The sequence below is a fragment of the Plecotus auritus genome (genome assembly GCF_963455305.1).
Source record: "Plecotus auritus genome assembly, chromosome: 6".
In the NCBI taxonomy this organism is placed as follows: domain Eukaryota; kingdom Metazoa; phylum Chordata; class Mammalia; order Chiroptera; family Vespertilionidae; genus Plecotus; species Plecotus auritus.
This window is the reverse complement of record NC_137773.1, coordinates 82570575-82590255: the sequence shown is the minus strand read 5'-3', so window position 1 is coordinate 82590255 and position 19681 is coordinate 82570575. Positions and strand designations below refer to the sequence as shown.

At 52.2% G+C, this 19681-nt stretch overlaps 3 protein-coding genes across 7 annotated transcripts in view; 2 read left to right on the top strand and 1 right to left on the bottom strand.

Annotated features, from left to right (window-relative positions):
• Window positions 1-2575: 2575 nt before the first annotated feature.
• Window positions 2576-11762, top strand: NDUFS7 (NADH:ubiquinone oxidoreductase core subunit S7). Of its 3 annotated transcripts, none has more exons than XM_080674154.1 (9): window positions 2576-2848; window positions 3214-3313; window positions 4615-4648; window positions 5767-5835; window positions 6363-6480; window positions 8257-8436; window positions 8511-8557; window positions 9426-9514; window positions 11590-11762. In XM_080674154.1, exons 2-9 carry the CDS (start codon window positions 3298-3300, stop codon window positions 11685-11687), a joined length of 651 nt encoding a protein of 216 aa, XP_080530280.1. In that variant the 5' UTR covers window positions 2576-2848; window positions 3214-3297; the 3' UTR covers window positions 11688-11762. The 3 variants fall into 3 exon arrangements, with proteins under 3 accessions (XP_080530280.1, XP_080530279.1, XP_080530278.1); XM_080674153.1 differs by lacking the exon at window positions 2576-2848 and adding an exon at window positions 2946-3066; XM_080674152.1 differs by lacking the exons at window positions 2576-2848; window positions 3214-3313 and adding an exon at window positions 3892-4168.
• Window positions 11763-11894: 132 nt separating this feature from the next.
• On the bottom strand, window positions 11895-15823 carry GAMT (guanidinoacetate N-methyltransferase). The gene is made up of 6 exons (XM_080674155.1): window positions 15466-15823; window positions 14436-14581; window positions 14189-14252; window positions 13785-13852; window positions 13537-13647; window positions 11895-13000 (listed from the first exon to the last, which is right to left on the bottom strand). Exons 1-6 carry the CDS (start codon window positions 15644-15646, stop codon window positions 12860-12862), a joined length of 711 nt encoding a protein of 236 aa, XP_080530281.1. The 5' UTR covers window positions 15647-15823; the 3' UTR covers window positions 11895-12859.
• Window positions 15823-19681, top strand: part of SBNO2 (strawberry notch homolog 2) — a 70861-nt gene continuing 67002 nt past the window's right edge. For 2 of the 3 annotated variants that reach the window (XM_080674147.1, XM_080674146.1), the window contains exon 1: window positions 15823-15934. The gene's annotated coding sequence lies outside the window, so the exon portion shown is untranslated. The remainder of the gene's footprint in view (window positions 15935-19681) is intronic. The other variant, XM_080674148.1, reaches the window with a different exon arrangement.

Genomic DNA, 19681 nt, shown 5'->3' with positions numbered 1-19681 from the left:
CTAGGTTGGGGGCTCAGTTCCCAGGATGCCATGCTCACAGGGTGCGAACTTTAGGGGAAAGGAAACCCAATAAAAGAGGGTGTCCTTAATGTATCCATATTGGTTCAGGAGTTGTGATAATGCATCAAATCAATGTAACATGTTAACCACAGGTATGGGGTACATCCTCCTATATAATAAAAGGATAATATGCAAATTGACAGAACGGGGGAATGACCAGTCGCTATAACACACACTGCCCACCAGGGGACAGACGCTCAACGCAGGAGCTGCCCCCTGGTGGTCAACTCAACCAGAAGCCGGCTCATGGCTGGTGAGCATAGTGGTGGTGGCCAGAGCCTCTCCCGCCTCCGTGGCAGCATTAAGGATTCTGATTGCCGGCTTAGGCCTGCTCCCCGCAGGGATCGGACATAAGCCGTCAGTCAGACATCCCGGACTGCAAGAGGGTACAGGCCGGGCTGAGGACCCCCCCCTACCTCCACCAGTGCACGAATTTTGAATTTCATGCACCAGGCCTCTAGTTGGAACTGTAATATCTTTGTAACTTTTCTATAAATCAAAACCTTGATGTGTCTAAGATACAAAGTTAATTTAAATATAAAAATCCAGTCCTGGCCAGTTTTGCTCAGGAGGCAGTGACACAGTTTTGCTCAGTGGTTAGAGTGTTGGCCCAAGGACTGAAGGGTCACGGGTTTGATTCCTGGCCAAAGGCTTATACCTTGGTCGTGGTTCGATCTCTGGCCCTGGTCAGGGTGTGTGCAAGAGGCAACCAAGCAGTGTGCCTTGTATGTTGATTTTACTCTCTCTCCCTCTTTTCCCTTCCACTCTCTCTCTCTTAAAAAAAAAAAAAAAAAAAAAAAGGAAAAATATTCTCAGGTGAGGATAAAACAACAACAAAAACAAATAAATAAATATAAAAATCCAACTGCACAACATAGCCAGTTGTGGGAACTACAGGGAAAGGTTATTTGTGCATCTGCCAGAATTTTATAGTCCTGTCAGAGTGGCCACCCTTTTATTATTATTATTTTATTTTTTAATTTTTAAAATTTAAGACAGAAAAAAATTGATTTGTTCCACTTATTTATGTATTCATTGGTTGAGTCTTGTATGTGCCCTGATTAGGGATCAAACTTCACAACCTTGATATGTCAGAACAATGCTCTATCCAGCTGAACTACTCGGTTTGGCCGCTCTTCATCTCCTCTTTCCCACCTGTGTGTCATCCCTTTAGCTACGGGGTTTTGGCCTAAGGCCCACCCCACACCTCTCATTCCCAAGGGACCTTGAGCTCCTTAAGAACAGGGACCAGGCCTTGCTTTGCTCAGTACCAGCACAGAGCAGGGAGTGGTCCTGCCAGGAGACCAGCTCTGTCACTCACCTTCTTTTTTGCCTGTTTGGGCCTCAGTTTCCCCGTACATAAAATGGGCAGAACAGCTACCTAGCAGGTTTGTCAAAATGAAATTACATACAAGGGGGAAGTGTTCTTGAAATCTATTTTGCCAGTTTTGATGTTCAGTAGTGTTCAGTTTTACAATTAACACTGGTTCTAATGCTATCACTTTAAAAAATTGGGTTGTGTCCTAGCTGGTTTGGCTCAGTGGATAGAGCATCCCCATGCTAACTGAAAGGTCCCAGGTTCGATTCCAGTTCAGGGCACATGCCTGGGTTCTGGGCTCTATCCCCAGTGGAGGGCTTGCAGGAGGCAGCCGATCAATGATTCTCTCTCATCATGGATGTTTCTATCTCTCCCTCTTCCTTCCTCACTGAAGTCAATAAAAATATGTTTTTTTAAAAAATTGGGTTGCGCCCTGGCCGGTTTGGCTCAGTGGATAGACAGCGTCGGCCTGCGGACTGAAAGGTCCCAGGTTCGATTCCGGTCAAGAGCATGTACCTTGGTTGCGGGCACATCCCCAGTAGGAGGTGTGCAGGAGGCAGCTGATCAATGTTTCTCTCTCATCGATGTTTCTAACTCTCTATCCCTCTCCTTTCCTCTCTGTAAAAAATCAATAAAATATATTTAAAAAAATAAAAATAAAAATCGGGTTGCCCTGGCCAGTGTAGCCAGTTGTTTGAGCATAATCAGCTCCTGCACCCAGGTTTCGGATCCCCGCTGAGGGCACATGCCAGGGTTTCCCAGGGTTTCAGGCTCAATCCCCAGTAGGGGGCGTGCAGGAGGCAGCCAACTGATGTTTTCAATATCTCACATGGGTGTTTCTCTCTCCCTTCCTCTCTCTCTAAAAATCAATAAAAATATTTTAAAAGAAAAAAACTAATCATTGCTTTTTTAAAAATCGGATTGATGAAGGGGAACGTTTTGGTTGGAATCATAGTCTTGGAGGTGGGGACAAGGGGGTGAGTACGGGATTTGAGTTCCTTGCTCTGTCCTTCCCACGTTGGCCTGAGTGGCAGCCCTGCTCTTCATTTGCAGAATGAGGACACATTCTGGTGAAAGGAGAAACCGCACCAGCTGCGAAAAAGGGTAATGATGCTCCCGGCCCGCCAGCTGGCGTGGCTCAGTGATCGAGCTTCGACCAATGAACCAGGAGGTTACGGTTCGATTCCCAGTCAGGCCATATACCCGGGTTACGGGCTCCATCCACAGTGCAGGGCGTGCGGGAGGCAGCCGATCAATGATTCTCATCATTGATGTTTCTATCTCTCTCTCCCTCTCCCTTCCTCTCTGAAGTCAAAGTATGTTTTTTAAAAAAACCCAAAACAAACAAAAAAACCCACGATGCTCGGGGGCGCTGAAACGCTCGCCAAAACTCGGGATTGAACCAACTCGGGATTGAACCAGGGACCTTTAAATCTGCAATTCAGCGCTTTTCCAATTGAGCTTTTTCGGGTGAGTGGAAGGGCCCCATAGTCCATTTCACTCCATTTAGCGGGCACGCAGGCGTATTTCACCCTGCGTTTACCGACCGCGCATACCTTGTAGGGTCGCGGCTGAAGCAAAAATGCAACTCAGTCTCTGTGGCGCAATCGGTTAGCGCGTTCGGCTGTTAACCGAAAGGTTGGTGGTTCGAGCCCACCCAGGGACGCAATCTTGCTTTTGCTTCTCTGGTAAGGAAAAAATTGTGCGGTCGCCTGCTTTTTTGGAGGCGGACTCCCCTGTCCTTTTATGCCTCGTGAGGGTTTGGGGGTGCACAGTGTGGGGGACGTCCACAGAGGCGGAACGTTCTGAGCTTGGGTTCCGTTTTCCCTCAACAGCCGAACCGCTTTGGGTGACGGCCCCCGGGACTCGGAGCGCTAAAACGGACGGACTGCAGAGGTTATCTGAAGGCCGAGGCTAAGATGGCGGCGTTGGCTGGTGAGCGGGTCGGGGAGCCTAGGTCAGGGCCCCCTGGGGAAACTGAGGTCCGGATAGCGACGCAGGAACCCCAGCCTCGGGAGGTCCCCGGAGCGGGCCCCGGAGGGGCGCAGGGCTCGGCCCGGGGAGCTGCCCTGGAAGCTCCCGAGAGAGAGGTGGCCTGAGATTGCAACTCGGACCGGCGTGGAAACTGAGGCCCGGAGGGGTGCCAGAACAGCAGGCGTCCCACCTTGCCTGATCCCGGAACCTTCGTCCCGAGATTAGTGATTAAACGCATAGGATGAAATCCGCAGGGTTGCAAAAGAAAGCAGTTATCACGAGACAGTTGTCAGGATTCTGTCTCTAAACCCGGTTGACGAGTTCCTCATTCATTGTGCTTGGGTATTAACGCCGAAATCCAGCGGCAGGTCCGATTGCTATGGTTTAGAAGGATGGGTGAAGATGTCTGTAGCCCTGGTGACACCATTGGGAAACGTCCGTGATTTCTGTTGGTGAAAACCATGGGTCCTGCCAGTAGGGGTCCTGTGGTTTGTTGGCGACACAGAATTGAAAGAAAGGCCAGTTTCCAGTAAGACGGTGACAAAGAGGGTATTCTTTCCTGTGCAAGTTCACAGGTCTACTGATCTGTGAAGGACATTTACTGGGCTGTAAATTTATGCAAAGCCCTAAATTTTCAGGTGGGGAAACAGGCTCAGAGAGGAGCAGCTCGAACAGGAGTCTGGGGCTGGGCAGTTAGCCTGTCTTCCATGCCGGTGTCTGTAGGTTTGTTTACTCAACACACACCACCCAAGGCTAAGGCTGTCGGGGAACCTGGAGGCCCTAGCAGTGCTGAGGAGGCAGGCACCACACCAGCAGGTACAGGTGGTGATCGGACAGGGTGCCAGGATTCTGGGGGGCGGGGCGCTGCCGCAGACCCACTGAGAAGTGAAACCTGCCCGAGCGGGGCTGGCCTGTGCACCTGCGGGGCAGGCTCCGGCAAACGGATTAGCACGTTGGCAGGCACCGAGGAAGTGTCAGCTCCGACCTGTGAGGACGGGAAGGTGCCCCTGGTGTGGAGCCTGGCTTTTCTCCCGGGGGCTGTGGGGTTTTAAGCAGGGGATTGGCACTACCCGGTTCATATTCTGAAAGACCCCTCTTGACCAAACGTTGGTTAAAGTAGAATTTAGATAGACCAAGGGTAGAGGGAAGGTGACTAGGCAGGAGGCCTGATGGGCAAAGACCTGGCTGGTCCAGGCCCCTGCGTTTGTGGCCTCTGGTGCTGTCCAAAACTCACTGCCCACACCCTGTGTTTCTTTCTGCAGCTCCCGGCCTGCTCCGCCCAGTCCTTGCTCTGCGGTGAGTGCCTGCGTCTGGGTCTCTGGCCTCGCCTCCATCCAGAGGCCCTTGGAGGGAGGGCTCAGACTGGGAGGGGGGATGGGATCAGAGTACCTCTGAGCTGGGAAGGGCTGAGCAACTACAGACGGGGTCCTGCCTGCTGAAGGTCACACACGAGTCAGGGGCAGCGCTGGGACTGGCAGCGGCCCTCCAGCAGGTGGTGTGCTGGCCCCTCTGTCCATGTTGTGGCAGAGCCTGGGTTCGGACCCTTGTCCCCCGTCCTAGTGCCCTCAGGACTCACTTGCTACCAAAAGTAATCAGTGCGTTTGCTCAGGTGACAACCCCATGCAGGCCTCTTCAGGACAGGAAGGCAGGTAGCCACTGGGGCCTCGTTATGGACAGAGCCTGGAAATCAAACCCCAGGTCCATAGGATCCGGGACATGACAGATCTAAGGAGAGGGTTTTCCTAGTGGAGAGAAGTCGGGGGGCTTGGAGGTGGGCACAGATTTGGGCTGAGTGTGGTTTAGTTTGATAAAGTCTTTTCCTTAAGGGTAAAATACATATTCACTGTAAAATGAAGGGAAAAGGGGAAAATGAAAGAAGTGTCAAATGAAAACCAGGCACTTTGTCCCTGATAGGTCAGATGGTAAATGTCTTTGGCTGTGTAAGCCAGATGATCTCTGTTGAGACTGCTTAGCTGTGCCTTTGTGAAAACAGCTGCAGACAGCACAGAGACAGATGAGTGTGGCTGTGTGTCAGTAAAATTTATTTACAAAAATAGGTGGCCCTGGCCAGTTTGGGTCAGTGGATAGCATGTTGGCCTGGGGACCAAAGGATCCTGGATTCGATTCCGGACAAAGGGCACATACCTCGGTCGCAGGATCAATCCCCGGCCCTGGTCGGGGCACATCCAGGAGGCAATGAATTGATGCTGTCACATCGATGTTTCTCTCTCTGTCTCTCCCTCTTTCTTCCACTCTCTAAAAATCAGAGGAAAAATATCCTTGGGTGAAAATTAACAAAAATAGGTGGAGGGCCAAATTTGGCCACTAGCCCCATCCCTGCTACAGTGTAGCCCTTGTAACAGCATCTCAGGATGTCCCAGGCTCCTCTTCATGTGTGCTCTGTCTCTCTGCAGCTCCGGCGTGGGTGCGGCTGTTCAGGTACGATGTGTCCATGCCAGTTTGGCTGCTGACAGCCCAAGCAGGTGAGGCCAGCCTTCCCAGTGGCCCGAACACCCTGAAGCACCCACCCCCTCCAGCACAGTAGTACCCGTGGTAACTCCAGGGCCCTCCCACATCCAGCAGAGCTCTGAGGTCCCTGCCCTTGGAGCTCTGTCCAGACCAGTGGCTGCACATCCACAGTCCAGAAGGGCCTTTGCTGAAGAGTGTGTCAGTTGGCCCCTGTTTTCCAGATGAGGACACTGAGTTCCTGAGAAAACAGGGGCCTCTTGGGGCCACAGCAAGGCAGGCTGAGGCACATCCATGCCATCTTTCATTCCTTTGTTCAGCAGACCCAGACCTGGGTACTAAGATGCTGCAGCCCCAGGGTAATCCCTGGCCCCATGGCTCCTCCCATTACTGCCCTCAGGACCAGCTGTGACCATAGCTTTGACCTGTGCTCTGAGAGCTGCTCTGTGTTAGGTTACAGGGTAGAGGCTGTGAGGGTAGCCAGTGTTCCTTTCCTGGGACTCCTGCCTGACTAACACCTTCCTGTGCCATGTCCCATGCCCAGCACACAGCCTGCCGTGTCCAAGGCTGGAGCCGTGGTCTCCAAACCCAGCTCACTTCCCAGCAGCCGGGGCGAGTATGTGGTGGCCAAGCTGGATGACCTCATCAACTGGGCCCGCCGGGTGAGCCCCCAACCCTCATCCATCTCTCCAACCTCTATTCTTTGCTTGCACACTGTGCACACGTACAGCACACACGCTCACTGCCCTTGTGGTTCAGGGAGCCCAAGAGGCTCGTGATTATGTCAGGATTCATCCTCTGCACCCCCTACCCCGCCAGCTCCTGGCTCTGACATCCCCTCAGTGTCTCTGTCCCATCCCCTTGTCTCTCCCTCAACCCTTAGTGAAGATTGCCCACTTCCCTTCTATAGTTGTCTTCTGTTAATGCCTCTTTTTTTCTCTTAATGTAAAAGTAATCTTCTTGGCTAGAAAAGTAATGTGTACTGAAAACAGTAACTCCTTCCTGGCAAAAATTTTAAAAGCCTGCCCTGCCCCTAGCATCAGCCACGAAACAGTTTTTGTCTTGTATCCATTCCCTTAGGTTGTGTGCATGGCATGTCTCCCTTTGGACATATGTCCTGTCTCCCAAGACAGGCTCCTTTCAGTGCCCAAGGGGTGCTGGCTGGATAGGCCACGTTAACAATCCCTCATTGATGGCTGTGCACTAGCTCAGGCTTTTGTGTGTCTTTGTGTCACACACAGCACCACAGCAAACATCCTACTAGAGCCTCCAGCTCCAGGACAGAGATGTCCACTGTAGCCTTGTTTATGACTGTGAACACCCAGAGACGAGGTCAGGGTCAGGCAGCTCAGGTGCTTGGTCAGTCAGGTGGCCTAGCCATGTTGGGCAACCCTTGTCCTGTCACCCACACTAGCACATTAGTAGGGCAGTGGGGGCCACTTCGTAGTCCCAGATTCGAAGCAGAGGAGCAGAGATAGGTCTAGCCTAGGAGCACAGCTGTGAGGAAATCAGACACCAGACAGATAAAGGAGTCAGGGCGCTCAAGGCCATCCAGAAGGACTTCCTGGAGGAATCGGCATTTGGAGTTCTTGGACACTAGGGGGTGTCCAGAACAAGATCCTCAGGGTTAGGCCTATGCCACATGTGGCGGCCAGGCACTCAGGGCAGCAAGTGCCCACGTTGGAAGGATGGGGTTTAGGATGTACTAGGTTACATCAATGGTATTAAAACTAATTTTACTTTTTTTTTAATTTATTTATTTTTTAAATATTTTATTGATTTCAGAGAAGAAGGGAGAGAGAAACATCAATGATGAGAAAGAATCATTGATCGGCTGCCTCCTGCATGCCCCCTACTGGGGATTGAGACCACAACCCAGGCATGTGCCCTTGACCAGAATTGAACCTGGGACCATTCAGTCCTCAGGCCGACGCTCTATCCACTGAGCCAAACTGGCTAGGGCTGCTTTTTATTTTTTTAGAGGCAGGAAGGGAGAAGGAGAGAGAAAGAGAAACATTGATACAAGAGCTGAACATCTATCAGCTGCCTCCTGCATGTCCCCTACTGGGGATCAAGCCTGCAATTCAGGCATGAACCGGCAACCTTTCCATGCACGGGATGATGCCCAATGAACTGTCCACACTGGCCAGGACAACCTTTTTTTTGTAATATGGCAATTGGCAAGTGCTGACCCACAGGCCTAGCCTACTTTACCTTCACGTTGGGCAGCCCTGGGCTGGGGCAGGCAGCAAGCTCAGGCTAGGTCTGAGGGGCCTTGAGGTCACGTGGTTGCTGTACGGGGAAGAGGGTGGGGAAAAGCTGATGTGTTGTTCTTCAGGAAAGGCTAGAAATCTGTTTTTCTATGTGAAATTGCCCAGTTTCTTTAAACATGATGGTCCAACTGTCCACTCACGGGTTGACCACCCTGGCCCCCTCAGAGTTCCCTGTGGCCTATGACCTTCGGCCTGGCCTGCTGTGCAGTGGAGATGATGCATATGGCAGCACCCCGCTACGACATGGACCGCTTTGGCGTGGTCTTCCGAGCCAGCCCACGCCAGTCAGATGTCATGATTGTGGCTGGGACACTCACCAACAAGATGGCCCCTGCACTCCGCAAGGTAGGCCTGGCCCCAGACCCCACCCCTCCACCGCCCAGGATTGAGCTGCACATAGACCCTGTCGTCTCTTCCAGGTCTATGACCAGATGCCAGAGCCTCGCTATGTTGTGTCCATGGGGAGGTGAGTTCCAGTGGGGCTGGGGGCCATAATCTGGCTCCAGGGACGAGACATACCTGTGACACACTGTTGTGTTTCCCCCCAGTGTTTTATCTGGGCTTCTGTCTGATCAAGGTCATGGAGGTATAATTTATACTCTAAAATCCCACACCTGCAGGAAGCCAGATAGTGACTCTGACACTCTGCTGTGTACACTCCCCCCTCCCCAGAATGTCCCTTCCTGTGGATTATTATTGCTCCCTCATCTGATTTGTCTGTTTCTTTATGACTACATAAATGATATCACCATCTGTAGACAGTTTATATTCTCCTTGCCTTTTTAACTTGTAGTCATTCTCTACATTGTTAAAACCTGTTTAATTACTTAATTTCTTTTTGTTGAGATAGAATTCACATAACAGAAAGTTCACCCTTTTAAAGTGTGCAGTTCAGTGGGCTTTAATGCATTCACAATGTGTAAAACTATCCCATCTGTCTAGTTCCAGATTATTTCATTATCCCAACAATAAGCCTCGTCCCCCCATCAGCACTCACCTCCCACCCTCTTCCCCAGCCCCTGGCAACCATGCACCCATTTCCTGTCTCGTGCCTGTTCTGGACATTTCATATAAAGGGAATCACACACTGTGTGGCCTTTTGTGCCTGGCTCCTCACTGAGCATCATGTTTTCAAGGCCCATCCATTCATTTCTGCTCTACCTGGTCTCAGGTGACTGTTGTCTTTCCTATGACTTCATATCCCTTCTTGTCCTTTTTGGCAGCCTAGGCACCTGCCTGCAGTTGAAGGCGGGTGTGGGTTAGGGAAAGGGCCCTGAGGAGGGAGCAAGGACAGGATGGCCAGAGAGGCCCTCACGGCACTCTTCCCACTCCAGCTGCGCCAACGGAGGAGGTTACTACCACTACTCATACTCCGTCGTGAGGGGCTGTGACCGCATCGTGCCTGTGGACATCTACGTCCCAGGTAAGTCCACTACCTCGTCTCCTGGCAACCAGGTCTTCAGGTCCCCACAAAGGAATCCCCATGCCCCTGTAGACATGGTGGGCTCTCCCTGTTTTAAGAACGAGCAGATTTGGCCTGGCCGACGTGGCTCAGTGGTTGAGCATTGACCTATGAACCAGGAGGTCACAGTTGGATTCCAGGGCAGGGCATGTAGGAGGCAGCCAATCAATGATTCTCTCTCATTGATGTTTCTATCTCTCTCTCCTCCTTTCCTCTCTGAAATCAATAAGAATATATTTTTTTTGGGGAAAAAAAAGAGCCGATTTGGGTCTAAAAAGAGTGATACCAGTCTTTCCTTTTTGTCCTTTCTTCATGGGCTCCCCAGTTTCATCCAGATGTTGGACCAGGCCAACATCAAAAGGATTGAGCTGTACAAAATTGCTGATATTTGGCCATTTTTAAGCTACAGTTTTATATGATTCCACCTAATAGAAACCAAACCAAATAAATGCAATTAAAAAACAGAAAAAAGTTCCTGGAGGACATGAACAGTGTCTGCGAGGTCTCATACTCATGATGGGAGGTGAGACCCCACCCTACATAGACCCAGGATCACCAGGGTGTCCAGGTTTAGCAAATAAAAATGCAGGGACCCAGTTAAATTTGAATGTCAGAGAAACAATGAATAATAATCTTTTTCATTATAAATATATCCCATGATATTTGGGATATAGTTATACTAAAAAAAAGTATCAGTGGTTTGTCTGAAGTTTACATGTAACTGGGTGTCTATTTTATCAGACCGTCCTGCAGAACTCCCTTGCCTCCTCACTGGGCCAATGAGCAGGGGGTGGCCTCCTGGGCATGTGCTGGCACCTCCCAAAGGCAGAGAAACAGGTTTCTACATTGGATTAGAGCTCATTGGAAAATGGCATTGATTTGTTTAGCATTCTGCAAATACTTATTTATTTATTTTTAATCTTGAACATCAGATTCTTTTCTTTTTATTTAAATATATTTTTATTGATTTCACAGAGGTAGAGGGAGAGAGAGATAGAAACATCAATGATGAGAAAGAATCATTGGTCGGCTGCTTCCAGTAAACCCCACACTGGGGATCGAGCCCACAACCCAGATATTTTCCTTGACTGGGAATCGAACTGGTTCACAGGTTGATGCTCAACCACTGAGCCAGACCAGCTGGGCTGCAAATATTGAGTGCATTTTCTAGGCCTGGGCCTGGCTTGGGCAGCACTGGGCCCTAGAAAGGCCCCATCACCGGACCAGGCCCTGGGGAACCCCCAGGTTTGGGGGGATGGAGCCTGACACAAACGTGCCCCACCCCACCTATTGTATAGGACTTTGAAAGATGCATAGAAGTCTACCCTGCAGGCTTGTTAACCTTGACCAGGAGCCAGACCCTTAGTCAGTCACTGCTTGTTTGACCCATGACCTCAGGCAGATCTCTCCATGCCTCAGTTTCCCCATCTATCAAATGGCCATTGTGATCATACTGTCAGGCACTGAGCACCCCAGAGTCAGCTGGAAGTAATTGACTGTGACAGTTCTTTATCCAGCCTCCCGAGGTGGCAGGCCTGTCAGGTCCTGGCCGTCCTTCAGGTGGCAAAGTGTCTCTCTGCTTCTTCCACCTGAGATACTCGGGTTGGAGACTCTGGGAATTTCCTTCTCAGTGTGTGAACCTCCCCGCCCTGCCCACCTTGCTGGCTACTTCCAGTAATGGGCCAAACTACCCACCCCCTTTGTGTATTCTTTGGATGCTGGGGTGAGGGTCCTTCTCAGCCTTCCCCACCATGGGAAGGGGTCAACCAGCCCTTAGCCCACCTGCAGCTCCCAGGTCACTCTTCCTAGGGCCCTTGGTAGCCCAGGCCTTTCTGCTCCATGTGGCCTGTAGTTGCTGCCCACAGCCGGACCCTTTGACCTTCCTTCTGTTTCATGTGCCCTTTGCCAGGCAGCAGGGAGAGGGGTGGTGCCCCAGTAGGGCCCAGATCCAGTCACTGGTCAAGGGCTCCTGGCAGAGCCAGAGCTGTGGGCCCCCTCCCCATGTGCAGACACTGAGGCAAGGTCCCGCCCCCCAGGCTGCCCACCTACCGCCGAGGCCCTACTCTATGGCATCCTGCAGCTGCAGAAGAAAATCAAACGAGAGAAGAGACTCAAGATCTGGTACCGAAGGTAGTGCCACCCGACTGCCACCCCGTATCCTCTTCCTCATCCTGAGAGATGGTCAATAAACCTGAGAAATGCACTGGCACGGAAGCCTGCCCTCAGGGTGTATGGGCAGGTGGTCCTGGGAAGTAGAGAGGTGCCCCTTGTGCTGGGTGTAGGTGGGCGAGTGCTTCCTTGGTCAGGGTCAGTCCTTAGAGATGCTGAGGTCCTGGAGGCAGATGGCTCGGTCCACATCAGCCCCTCTTAGGGGCCCTACACCTCGTCTCCTAAGGCCCCACCAAGGAGGAGGAGAGCCCAAAGCAACCCCTGGAGCTAGGTGGGGGCTGGGCTGCCCCTGCACTGAGACTGAAGGGGACATTGAGTCAGAGGAAACAAGACAGTGGGAGAGTGTCAGGCCTCAGCAAGTGACACTGCACTTCATGAGTGGCTGAGGGTTCTGTGAGAGTCCAGATATAAAAATTTTGCTTTATTCTGAAGTTCAGCCTGACTTGGTGGGACCAGAAAATCCTCCTCAGCAGCCTGAGGACCTGGGCCTAGAGCTGCTACCCTCCTTGCAGTCCTGACCTAGTTCTGCACCCCCCTGGACCCCAAGTGCCAAACACAGGGAAGGGAGGGGCAACCGCCCTGGACGGCTGAGGGACAGGACCGTAGGTGATTGATTGGTGATATCTCCCTTGGGCAGGATTGGGTTCACTGACTTGTACACAATGGAGCATATAGCTTGCCCACTGGCTCCCTGAAAGTCCAATAACAGATTGTTTTTTTAAAAATATGTCTTTATTGATTTTAGAGAGAGAGAGAGAAATAGAAACATTGATGAGAGAGAAACATCCCTCCACTGCCTCTTGCACACCCCCTACTGGAGTTCGAGCCCACAACCCAGGCATGTGCCCTGACCAGGAATCTTGGTGCATGAGACACTCAACCAACTGATCGACACAAGCTGTGCAACAAATTTCTTTTTCTTTTTGGAGGAGTGAGGGCACTTTTGCAATTGGCCAGCCTAGTGTTAGCATTTATTTCATCCCTGTGACCCCAGAAGAAGGCTGAGACTGGTACTCTTGCAGAGGTTAGGGAAGGTAGCTGGGGTCTTACAGCTGGTGCTACTTCAACTAGAACCTGGGCTGAAGCCAGAGCCTGAGCTCCTGGCCACGAAGGCACTCGGAGGGTGGTGCACCAGACTTAGTGCTTGGTGATCAGGGGTGTGATCATCTGTGGGAAGGCATAGTAGCGGCAGTCAGCAGGCGGGACCAGCTCCATCACCTGTGTGTGGATGTTCTCCCGGCGGAAGCCCGACTCCAGCAGCGCTGGCACTTGTGTCTCCTGTGAAAGGGAAGTGCCAAGTTATGTCCAGGCTCTGAGGCCTCACACACACACCCGGTGCCTACCCTTCCTTGCACAGCATTGTTAATGCCAAGGCCCTCAGGGCTGCAGTAGCCTCTACCCCAGGCCCAAATGCTGAGATAACATGGGAGCCAGGTCTGAGTGGCAGTCTCCAGGTGTCTAAACTCAGGCTGCAGCTTCCTGGCTGTCACAGGCCATCACCAGGCTGCCCAACCGCTCCCCCTGGCAGGCAGAGGAAGAGTTTGGTCAAAGGCCCTGAACTAACAGGGGCACCCTGGGTAGAGGAAGGCCTAGGGAAGAGTATGGGGCCTGTCAGCCAGGCGGAGAGCTTGGGTGAGTCCTATGTCCCAAGGGCACTGGGGAGGACCTTGCCTGATTTCCACACAGAGCACACAATCTACCCAAGAGCAGTCTGGAAGCAAGGGACCTTCCCAGGTCCAAGGTGACTGCAGCTGCCTCCCCAACCTGCCTGGGGTGGGTGGGGGAGGGGAGGACAGGGAGCTAGGCTGTTGCACCTCAAACATGGTACTGATGTTGGAGTACTTGGACTTCATCAATTCCCCCCAGGAGGTGAGGTTGCAGTAGGTGAGGATGCCCCCAGGCTTCAGCAGGCGAAAAGCATGGCCCTGAGAGGGGGACAGAGGTGGGGAGGGAGATCAGAGAACCAAGTGGAAGGAGGGGCGCCCTGTGTGGATGGCAGATGCCCCCACCCAGTGAACTCCATGCTGGTGGCTGCAGACCCTATTCCTCCGTGAGGTCCTACCCTGATGAAATTGAACTGGTGCGTGTGCCAGGTTTCCTCAGACAGTGGATACGTGTCGTACAGGATCCCTGCATGGGAGGATGGAAGTCACATGGTCAGGGCCAGGGGCAGCCACACCAGGACAATGGCTCCACACGAAGGTGGAACTTGAACATGGCCCAGGAACCCCAGCAGCCATACCCCAAGTTCACTATGCTGCCATCACCTCTAGGTGTCATGTGCAATTCAGTGATTCCTTTAGGTATCCTACTGAGTGTCAGGTCTCCTGTGTGTCTGTGCCCCCTTCCCAGACTCAGTTGGCCCAGTGACATGTCAGCCCATGTGTTCTTTAAAAGGTCCTTCAGCAAGTGAGGAGGAGATTCAGGCAGAGGTTCCCCCTCACCCAGTGCCCAGAGTCCCCTCACCATCAAAGTGACCATCTGGTAGGGTGGGTGCCACCTCTTCCCACAGGCCTTTCAAGGGAACCACCTTGAGGCAGGGGAGAAAAAGAAGGCTGAGGGTCAGAGGGATCCCCAGGACTTCTCCACTGTAAGAAGGAGGGCAGAGGAACTCCTAAGGGAGGTAAGGGAGGATACTCCCCCCACCCCGCCCCCATCCCATGCTGGAGACTGCCCCAGGAGTGGGAGGGGGGCCTGCAGGCAGAGGTAGCACCTTGTGTGGCTGCCGCTGGGCCCAGTCCTGGAGCCGCTGGAAGACACCGTCGTTGCACTCAATGATCCAGTGCTCATCGATGGCAGCTTCCTGCACCTTGGTTGCTGCGATTGCCATGCCAAAGCCCACCTCCAGGACCCGGCCCCCTGGACACACAAAAGGCGGGGGCTGGGGAGACTACCTGGAGGAGGCGGCTCAGGGGCAGAGCCTTGGCGGAGAAACTAGGACAGAAGGGCACAGCAGACATAGGGACACAGTGGCCCTGAGAAGGAACAGTGTGGACCCTGGCCAGCGGCCAAAAAGGGATGACCTGCCAGGGAGGCAGCAGAGCAGCTTTTGGGTCGGGTATTTGGTGGGGCGGGGGGAGGGGTCAAAACCTGGACTTTGAGCCTGACTCTGGCTGTGTACACCAGTGGCACTGATGGCATGCCACCAGTGCAGCTTATCTTTTGGTTACTTTTCTCTCCCCCTCCCACTGTCCCCACAATGAAGTTCACAAGAGAAGGGCAAGGGAGGACCAGGATTCCAGGCCAGGGCCTGGAACAATTGGGGAGGAGGTGGGGGTGGTACCCACTGCACTACAACAAGAGGCCTACAGGCCACGAGCCCAGCCCTTGGGGGACCTGAGCACTCTTAGGGCCCTGACACCGGAGGGCAGGGTCACCCCGTCACAGCTGTCTCCCAGCCTCAGCTTTCCCAGAGCTATTCTTAGCTGGGGTGGGTGGGGTGTCTAGCGCAGGGACGCTCCCCACGTGCCTCTGGGCAGCGACCTCCGCCAGACCCCCTGTTCCTGATCTCAGGCGGGGGGCGGCACCTCATTTCTCCTGGAGAGGAAGTTCTCGATACTTAGGGGGCGCCTACTGGGTGCATGCCCCGTGCCTGTAGCACCCCTTTTAGTTCCCCATTGTCGTCCCCCGTTAGCAGCCCCATTCTCCAGGCTAGGAAAGAGGCAAGGAGAGGCTCGGATGCGCATCAGCCAGAGAGCTGGCTGGCATGAGTCTGGTCACCCTCCGGCAGGACGCGGAGCTACCTCTGGAGGCGGCGGCGGCCGCCAACGCGTGCATGTAGGGGGTCTCCCAGCGCTCCATCACTGGCTTGCCCAGGATCTGCAGGTGCATGTCCGACGCGTCGTAGGACGCGGGCGCCGCCAGCCACGCAGGCCTGCAGTTCTCTCCAGGCGCGAAGATGGGGGTCGCGGCGGGGGCGCTCATATTGCAGGCGGACGGACAACCTGACTGCTCCCGAGGCGAATGGTTGGTCCCTGCAGGGCCTTCTGGGCCGGGGGTGTGACCATGACTGGCGGGGGCGTGGCCGAGGGCGTGGCGTGATGAGGACCCGCCCGGAACCTGTGAGCAGACTGCGCGAAGACTCCAGTGGCCTCTAGCGGCTGTGAAGCAGAAGACGGCTCCACATGGGTCGGGCCTCGGCGGATTCCCCGCTCCTCGCTGAACCTCCAGCGCTTGCTGGCGAACTGGGCACAGCAGCTGAGAGCCCTCAAGGTCTGTAGCCTCGCCTTTTCACTCTCCTGCCTCAATTTCCTCATCTGTCATGCCGGAGAAAAGCCCCCCTTCCTTGCTGGGGTGGGAGGATCTAATTTTCCTGGCGCTGTTGGAAGTGCTTTTTAGGTATTTTTAAAAAATCAATCTTCAGAGATGTTGCAGTGGGTTTTTATTGTCCTCATGTTACAGATGGGTAAACTGAGGCTCCGAGAGGCACAGCCAGCAGTCTTATGGCCATGGATGTGAGTGGGTGAGGACTCATGATAGAACCCTGATAGTCCCCACTTCCACCACTTGCCGAGCTGCCTCTCTTCTTTCAGGAGCTCACTTCACATCCCCATAAGCTGGTGGTCACCCAGGATCCTGATGGGGGCGCTCACCATGCAGAGGCTTTGCAGTTCTGGGGACCCAAATGTGATTCCTGCAGTCTGCTGTCCCTTACACCCAGGAAGTTGGGTAGGGCAGCGCTGCCCGGACATGGGATTGAGGCCACTTGAGGTCAGCTGCATCTTCTGCCTGCCTGGGTCCTACCCACAAGCACTGGCCTCCAGGCTTTGTAATGTGACTTCCCTTTTCCAATTCTCTGCACATCAGGCCACGAGCTCTAAACACTCCATTCCTGCCTTCTCACTGAAAAACTGAGGCCCAAAGACGCTGTGGTCACAGGGTTTGAACCCAGGCAGCATCTTTTTTATTTTTTTAAATATATAAACATATCTTTATTTTTATTTTAGAGAGAGAGTAAGGGGAGAGAGAGACATCCATTTGTTGTTCTACTTTTATTGTTTGTTTTTTGTCAATCCTCACCTGAGGATATTTTTCCATTAATTTTTAGGGAAAGTGGCAGAGAGAGGGAAAGACAGAGAGAAATGTGGATATGAGATAAACACATTGATTAGTTGCCTTCTGCACGCTTCCCAACCAGGGCCTGGGCTGGGGAGGAGCCTGCAACCAAGGTATGTGCCCTTCACCAGAATTGAACCCAGGACCCTTTGGTCCGCAGGCCAACACTATCCACTGAGCCAAACTGGCTAGGGCTGTTCCACTTATTTATCCATTCATTGGTTGATTCTTGTTATGCCCTGATTGGGGATCAAACCTGCAACCTTGGTGTATTGAGACAATGCTCTAACTAACCAACTGAGCTACCCGACCAGGGCCCAGGCAGCCTCTTAAACAGTTCTGGAGTTTGGTCACTTCCCTGGATCTCTGTGACCATCTTTCACAGTCCTGACTGACTGAGCTTCAGACTACTCCCCACAACCCCTGCCCACCATCTGCAAAGTGCTCCTGTGTCACTCCTGCCTCCGGGCCTTTGCACATGCTCTTCCCTTGACCTGGACAGCTTCTCTTTCCTCCTGACTTGGTGTGGGCATCATGCTTGAGCCCATACCTCCTCTGGAAGGCCCCCAAGACCCCCAGGCTCTTTCATCTCTGAGTACTTCTCCTTGGCATTTTATTAACTGAAGGTATTTACTTCTTCATGGCTCTATTGTCTGTCTGATGGGCTTGGTGCATAGAAAGTGCCTGCTCGATAAATCCTGAGGGCACATTGGGATCTAATATAGTCTAGATGTGACAACTCTGATTTCACAAGAATCTCAGGAGTGGGCAGGATGAGTAGATGCCATCAGACATCTGGGTTGGTCTCTTGCTGCTTTTTGCCTCACGTGAGTCCATTTGGTCTGGTTTCCCCATCACCAGCCACCACCGTGGGCACCAGGACGGACACTTTGTGGGCCTATATTCCAACATCCTTGTGCTGCCCAAAGGGCATGTCCCAGGATGCTCCCTTGTGCATCCCATGTAAATGGGTGGCACACGCTAAATGTCACCCAACTCAAGGGATACCCTGGAATGCCTTCCTGAGACAGGAGGAGGCTGTATTTATTAGCACTTGCTATGTAACAAATCACCCCAAATATAGCCGCTAAAACAAGGCACATTTATGATCTCAGTTTCTATAGGTCAGGAATCCAGGTAAAGCCAAGCTCAGTCTTCTGCTTCATAACATTTCACAGGCTGCAGTCATGGTGCCTCTGGTGCTGAGGACTCATCTGAAGGCTCAGCCAAGGAAGGATCCTTTCCAAGCTCACTCACTGGTTGTTGGCAGCACTCAGTTCCTTTTGGGCGATGGGCCCCCAGGCCTGAGTTCTTGACCATGTGAGCCTCCCCAGTGTGACAATGTGCTTCATAAGAGCCAGAAAGAGAGAGCCTGCTAGCAACAAGAACTGACACCCTTTGTAAAAAATATTTTTATTGATTTCAGAGAGGAAGGGAGAGGGAGAGAGAGAGAGAAACATCAATGATGAGAGAGAATCATTGATCGGCTGCCTCCTGCACACCCCCTACTGGGGATTGAGCCTGCAACCTGGGCATGTGCCCTTGACCAGAATTGAACCCGGGACCTTTCAGTCCGTGAGCCGATGCTCTATCCACTGAGCCAAACCAGCTAGGGCAAGAACTGGCACCCTTTATGAATTCGTATGCAACAAATTCCAGTGTTAGGTGAAAAGGCAGGGTGGAGGGAAATGTGGAGTGTGCCACACTGTGTGACAGATGTGTGTGAGTGTGTGTGTGTGTGTGTGTGTGTGTGTGTGTGTGTGTGTGTAGACTGGAGCATTGTCTCACATAGATTGCCCTGGAAGGACACTCAAGATCTGGTCATCACTGATAGGGCACCGTGAGGGGAGATTTTAACCTGGTACACATTTATTGTGGTAAAACACACGTAACATAAAATTCATCATCCTGCACTAACCAGTTTGGCTCAGTGGATAGAGCGTCGGCCTGCGGACTGAAGGGTCCCAGGTTCGATTCCGGTCAAGGGCATGTACCTTGGTTGCGGGCACATCCCCGGTGGTGGGTGTGTAGGATGCAGCTGATCGATGTTTCTCTCTCATCGATGTTTCTGGCTCTCCCTTCCTCTCTGTAAAAAATCAATAAAATATATTTTAAAAAATTAAAAAAAAAATAAAATCAATAGAAACATATTTTTTAAAAAATTTACCATCTTAATGATTGCTAAGTGCATGGCTAAGTGGTATTAAGTACACTCATTGTTGTGCAACCATCAGTATCATCCATTAAACACTAAGTCCCCAGCCCCTGGTTCCCACTATTTTCTGTCTCTATGAACTTGACTCCTCTAGGGACGTCCTATGAGTGGAATCACACAGTATTTGTCTGGCTTATGTCACTGAGCATCATGTTCATCCACATTGTAGCAAGTGTCAGATTGTCCTTCCTTTTTTTTTTTTTCTTTAGTATTTTTTAAAATGTGTGTTTTGTTTTTTTATTGATATCAGAGAGGAAGGAAGAGGGAGAGAGAGACAGAAACATCAATGATAAGAGAGAATCATTGATCGGCTGCCTCCTGCATGCCCCACACGGGATCGAGCCCACAACCCGGGCATGTGTCCTTGACCGGAATTGAACCCGGGACCCTTCAGTCCGCAGGCGGACGCTCTATCCACTGAGCCAAATCGGCTAGGGCTAAAATGTGTTTTTAATAGATAGAGAGGAAGGGAGAAGGATAGAGAGATAGAAGCATGGATGAGAAATATCATTGATCAGCTGCTTCCTGCACGCCCCCTACCAGGGATCGAGCCTGCAACCTGGGCATGTGCCCTTACTGGGAATCAAACCAGCAACCTCTTGGTGCATGCATGGGTTGGTGCTTAACCACTGAGCAACACTGGCTGGGCAGAATGACCTTTTTATTTTTATTTATTTACTTACTTATTT